Raw genomic sequence first — 5997 nt, 5'->3', positions numbered from 1 at the left:
GAACCACCTTGAAATGTTGTAATGTGGTGAGGATATTGCTCAATAAAAAACCCCAAAGACATCTCAGTTTGCTTTATAATTGAGTTAATTCACTGTTAACTCCTCTTGCTGATAGATTGTTGTAGCAATTCTGTACACGGCTCCGCTGCTTTAAGTGTCTCTTTTTCTGTTTGGCTTCTGTTGATCTAGCTCCGGAAAGATAAATTTAACTTGACAGGACTTCAGGTCGACAGAAACCCGCTAGAGAACAACAGAGTTGTTGCTCTGCTTGCTGGAGGCTGTTTCACTTTATCTTCTGTAATGTGACTTCAGGTCTGTGTTTCATCTCAATCTGTAACCCATGGTGATGATGTAAAACTCACATTTTGAAGGTAGACTTGAGCTTTATATTCTGGTGTGGGACTAACAAAAGACTGTAGTCGAGATGTGTGACAATGCTACAACACCGTCTCGGCGCTGTCTTTGCTTCGCAACACATGATGTACCCTCTTAAAAATTATGTATTTCAAAGATTAGACATTCATTAGAAAATATTGTTGTTTACAAAAATTTATTCATACAAATCTTACAACACTTTCATAACATTGAGAAACGTAAAACCCCATATAAGGACTCCTGTGTGTATAACGATGCCACTTGTACTAAGGTTCACTTTTTAAAACACATAGTCTTCAGATAGATAAGAGATTAAACATTGAAGTAAGGCGTTTGGGGCTTTCAGAAATATCAACAACAGGCATTTTCTATGATCTGAACAACATCTCTGTCTAGTTCTGAAACTCTTTTGTTCTTAATAGTGATGCACATAGTTGTAAATGATATGTCGGGTCTATTTTCTGATTAATACATTACTGACCAATATCAAAATAATCAACAACACCTCATAACCGACACTAACAAACACTGGTCATTGTTCACAACTCTCAGACACTGAACACCCCAAACTCACGCACACACACAATCACACACACACACACACACACACACACACACACGTTGCCTTTTCCATCAACATATACATTCTGTTGATTTTATATTGTTATACTCAATAAATCATTGGCCATGCTTTAAAAGAAAGCCTAATTCTACTACTACTAACTACTCTTGGGGCAGACTAAGCTGAGCGAACAGTGTGAAAGGGAGTTTCTATGTAAGCTTATGGACTGCAGCATTGTAGGGCCACTAAAAATGCCATCTGTCACTTGTGGCAAATTATTCGATTTCATTTTTCTCACGTCGAAGCAAGGCACCAAAGCCAAAAGCTGTTTCTACCTTCACATGCACATTCAGTCACCCATTTGCACTCACACACATCCCATGCACGCTCAAACACTCACACGTGAAACACGAATGCTCACCGATAGTCAAACGTCTACTTCCACACTCACATTCAAACAAAGCCTGTTGGATGAAGCCAAAATTGAAGAAGTAGTGTATTGATAGGTTCTATGGAGGAGGGGGTACAGGCCACTGATTGGATTGCAGAGGTGCATAAAGTTGCATAACATTGGATAAATACATAAGCTGTCTCCCTAATAAACGGCAGTGGGAAGATCCCTCAACTGAAAGGGCGGAAATTCATCCACCTCCATTCAGAGTGGCCTATTCTGTTAAATCCTTCTGCTGATACCAACAAGTTTTAACATCTGATATTTTCCATCAGGCTCATTGACCCCGATGTTACTTTGGCAGGTGAAGAGAGGCGACGCGGCTCTCGCCTCTTGTTTGTCTCTGTATCCAGGTGGGAAAACCTCTCTCAGGCTTGTGGGTGCTGTGACCGTCCCGAAGCTTTGTTCTCTCTCTCTCTCTCTCTCTCTCTCTCTCTCTCTCTCTCTCTCTCTCTCTCACACACAGACACATCGTCTTTGTCTCCAGCTTTGTCTTCCTCTCCATGCACACCTCTCTCTCTCTCTCTCTCTCTCTCTCTCACCTAACACTCTCCTCATCTCTATATCACACCATCACTGCACAAACCTCAGTAGACATCTAACACAGATCAAATGCGTCTTAACAAAGAATCACAGCACTGTCAAATCTGCTATTGTGCACGGCAATCTAGAAGCAAAAATAATCTTTCAAAAACGCTACCAGGACAAAGGCAATCAACAAAGAGGGAAGGGGGTCCAGTGTCTCATCTTATGATATCCACAATGACAGCAGCAAGGGAGGTAAAGATTCAACAAGTCAGTGCAGTACCAGTTTCCACCACCTCTAGCCCTCCTTGTTCACATTTCCAACACATCTGAAGGGGGAGTGGTGCTGAAATAGGCTTAGCACAGTCCACCTATACCCAAATAGCACAATCCAAAAAAAGCACGATGCATGCAGTTTCTAAGCAAAATCAGCAAGGTGTCACTTTCCCCATGCACCAATAAATAAGAAACATAGTTAAATATCCCTAACTGTAACTCAGATGCTACCTTTCCTCTCCACCTCTGGTCACAAAATAAAATGCTTCATTTCCTGCATCTTGTTCTGGGTCCGTTCTGAATATCTGTGTAGTGCTGCCCAAAAGACAATCAACAGTTGAAGCACATTCTTCCAAATAATTATGTTGACTGAACACAGGCAACATTGGGATGGATATGTGCACTGTGTAATTTCTATACTGTACATAACACACACTGATGGAACATTCTTAACACAGCACGAGTTATCTCCCCACAGTAAATGATTTTGAAGCAAGTGAGCAAGCAGTGCTTCCTTTATCTCCAGTAAAGGCAATATGTTCCCTTGCAAAAGCCTGCAATTAAATTTCTCCTCAAAAGAGGTTTGGATTTTACCACAAGTTACACGAATAGCCGTGTGAGTCAATCAGTTTTTTCATCAAATGAGATTCAATAAAAGCCTGGTGAATCCCCCTGGAGGGGCAGCAAGCTATACGAACCCAGAGCTCCCATTAAGGGAGCAAGGAGGAGGGTGGACAAGGGCAACGTCTATCATTTAGGATAAGCCCCGATACGCCTCACATAGCATGCTCACTGCTTCTTTGGGCCTGTTTGGAAAAACAAACAACACTAAAAAAATAGAACGTTGGTTACAAAAATAAGTATAACATTCAATACTTTGATTGTCTTTTTAAAATCTATTTATTTTCTGCATATGTAGATTCCAAGCGCATAATGTTGAAGGTGCACAATTAACTTTTTTTTTCTTTTCTTCTTCTTCTTCTTCTTCTTCTTCTTCTTCTTCTTCTTCTTCTTCTTCTTCTTCTTCTTCTTCTTCTTCTTCTTCTTCTAAATTTCTTCATTTTTTTGCCATTTTGTTTTGTTTTCAACATCTCAACATGAAAATAAAATATTGGTCCACAAAGTATATAACTGTGCGGTATCAAGTGCTTTTGTACAAAAAGAAAAAAAAACGATATTATTATTAAAATATTCATTTTAATGGCTTTACTTCATACATAAATACATGTTGAAAGAACACAGGCGCAATCCACTGGTTGGTCAGATATATCTGAATGACTTTGATTTAACGACTGGATGTATATACACAGGAGGGCTTTGGCGCTGTGACAGCGCTACAAATAGGCAAGTCTGCGTCCTTTGTTCCTAACTCTCTGTCTGTACCTTCTTCCCAGAACCGCTGCCAGGTATTTCTGCACGGCCATCTGCTTTCTGTAGCGACTGTAGCTGTCGGTGAAGATCCCATCTGAATGTCTTTTGGATAAGGGCTCTGACTCTTCCTCCATGCTGTTGTCTTCACTGAAAAACAAAACATAACCAAACAAAATATGCATTAGTTCAAGCTGCAGCCTTCCTCTAGATTTGACATTTTAGCTTTGATAATATCTCCATCTTGCCATGATGCAAAATTGCCTACAATCATTATTAATTAATTTTTTGGGGGGCCTTTTATGTATTTTTTTCTTCAAAAAAAAGGGGGGGAGGGCAAGCAAGACAGTGTAAAAGAAACAGTTATTTTAAGCGGTTTAGAAAAGTTATAAATTATTCATTTCAGCTCATTGCATATTCTGACGCATGTTTTTTTTTTTCATCAGAGCGTGGGAAAACCAAATGAATGTTATGGATTAATCACATATAAATTGAAGTGTATTTTAGTTTCAGAAAGCTGACCCTCAATGTTAAAGGACAATATACGGCACAACAACAACAAAAACAGAAATAAAATGAAAATGACGAGACGAGTTGTTTTTCCATAGAGAGAGATACAAAAAAAATGATATTGAGAACAAACAGCACATAAAAGAAACGCACATTAAATGATAGACAGTGATGCAGCAGCCTAGACGTGTGCAGCGGAGAAACATAACAAAGTGATGACTGCAGGTGAACGCTTATAAGAAATGCCCTTACCCTGCACGAATAGTCACCAGAGAATGCAGATAATGTCTCGCTGTTAACTGACCCAGGATCTCCCTCAAGGCTCTATCTAATTCTTCCTCAGCATGCCTTTCTGGTCTGAGATGATAAAACGCCAAAACACATAGATCATCAGTGACTAAAAAGCGCAGACAAAAATGATCAAAAGTAGCCTAAAATGTCCCCGCCCACCCGCAATATCACATCAGGTGCAATTAAATCGGAGCCTCATAGCTTTTTCTTTTTTTCTTTTTTCTTTTTGCACACACTATCCTTCCGCGTGTGCCGATTTTTTTTTAATCTGGATTATTCACAGTATTTGGAACTAACATTTTAGGCTACTCTGTATGAAAATAACACTGAACAAATAACATGAGAAACTCTGGGAAAAAAAACAAAGAAAGCAAACATTATTGCAAAACAGCTAAGAAGTCATTAACAATGGAATCCTGCTCGAGGCTGCGATGTGTAAGCAGGTTTTTTTACCTCTTCTCTGGTGGGTAGTACAGAGTGTACGCGTCGTCGTTTAGGGACGGCGGGCTCCGGATGGAGATCTGATCGCTATCAAAGCCCATGTCGGATAAGGAATTGCCGTCCTCGTCGAAGGCGTCGTTTTCAAGTCTGAAATACGGAGAGCATTCATCACAAATCTGATCCGTGTGGGACAAGTGGGATGCATGCAGTGAAAGAATGCCAACATGTCTGCATCCGTGTTTTTTTTTTTTGTATCACTGGGAGGTTAAATGCATTCGAGACAAGAGGCGAAAACGAAAACAAATTCAATATCTGGAGGTGTTTTGGAAATAAACCAAGAAAACGAATTATTTAAATGTGACCAACATATAATGGCTTCAAACTGTGTTAAATGTGTGCAGCTTCGGTTTTAGTCTTTATTTAAATAGATTCTTTTTTTTTCCCCATCGGGAAAAAAATATCATCATTTCTACACAGGTTGAAGCCTCATTAATAATTTAAGAATCGAAACAAAGGCTGTGAAAATGATCACTCTTATAGTGAAGGCGTGGAGACATTTTTTGTATTAAAAGAATGCGGCAATTGGAAGTGAAATATAAGAATCAATAAGAACCACGCCCAAATTATGGATGTGCCTTCCACAGAAAAAAGGGAATACATGTTAAATGCATAGAGCTCTCCTATTCGTGTTGCCTCGCCTCTCCTTGGTGACGCCAGTCCACCGTCATCCCAAGGGCTATCCATTGCATTGACTGCACTCTCATTTTTAATAAGGGGAGTTCTGTGAACCGTCCCACCGGACAGATACCTCTACACAATTTCCATTATCATTATGCACACAAGACTTGCATTTGCTTATGTATAAATGACTGTACGTCCTTGCGTTATCCCCCTCAATTCTGGGATTTTAAATTGCGCGGATAGGTTTTTTTGCGCAATTACGCACACTTGTTTGAAATAAAAGTGCTAAAATCCAAATCTTCAAACGAGATAAAATCATGAATGACAATGCAATTCCACCATTGAACAAAGTGGTGTTTAGTTAACATAATGACTATAATCAGGTTATAAAGAGCCTCAAAGCGCGTACATACCTAATCTTAGGGTAACTTAGTCCGATAGGTGTGCAGAAGACGCTGTAGTGCATTAAGATTCCGTAGACGAGCAAGATTAAAGTCGCTTTACTCGAACTGGCCAT

General features: G+C 39.7%; 1 protein-coding gene across 2 annotated transcripts; it reads right to left on the bottom strand.

Annotated features, from left to right (window-relative positions):
* Positions 1 to 2904: 2904 nt before the first annotated feature.
* Positions 2905 to 5997, bottom strand: adcyap1b (adenylate cyclase activating polypeptide 1b; the record flags this gene model as incomplete). 2 transcript variants are annotated; one of them, XM_079215819.1, is made up of 4 exons in its annotated part: positions 2905 to 3707; positions 4320 to 4424; positions 4812 to 4946; positions 5894 to 5997. In XM_079215819.1, the coding sequence occupies 4 exons, from the start codon at positions 5995 to 5997 to the stop codon at positions 3524 to 3526; spliced, it is 528 nt and encodes a 175-aa protein (XP_079071945.1). In that variant the 3' UTR covers positions 2905 to 3523. The 2 variants fall into 2 exon arrangements, with proteins under 2 accessions (XP_079071945.1, XP_079071946.1); XM_079215820.1 differs by lacking the exon at positions 4320 to 4424.

Source organism: Taurulus bubalis (genome assembly GCF_910589615.1).
Source record: "Taurulus bubalis genome assembly, chromosome: 1".
NCBI lineage: Eukaryota > Metazoa > Chordata > Actinopteri > Perciformes > Cottidae > Taurulus > Taurulus bubalis.
This window is presented reverse-complemented; position numbering and strand designations above follow the sequence as displayed.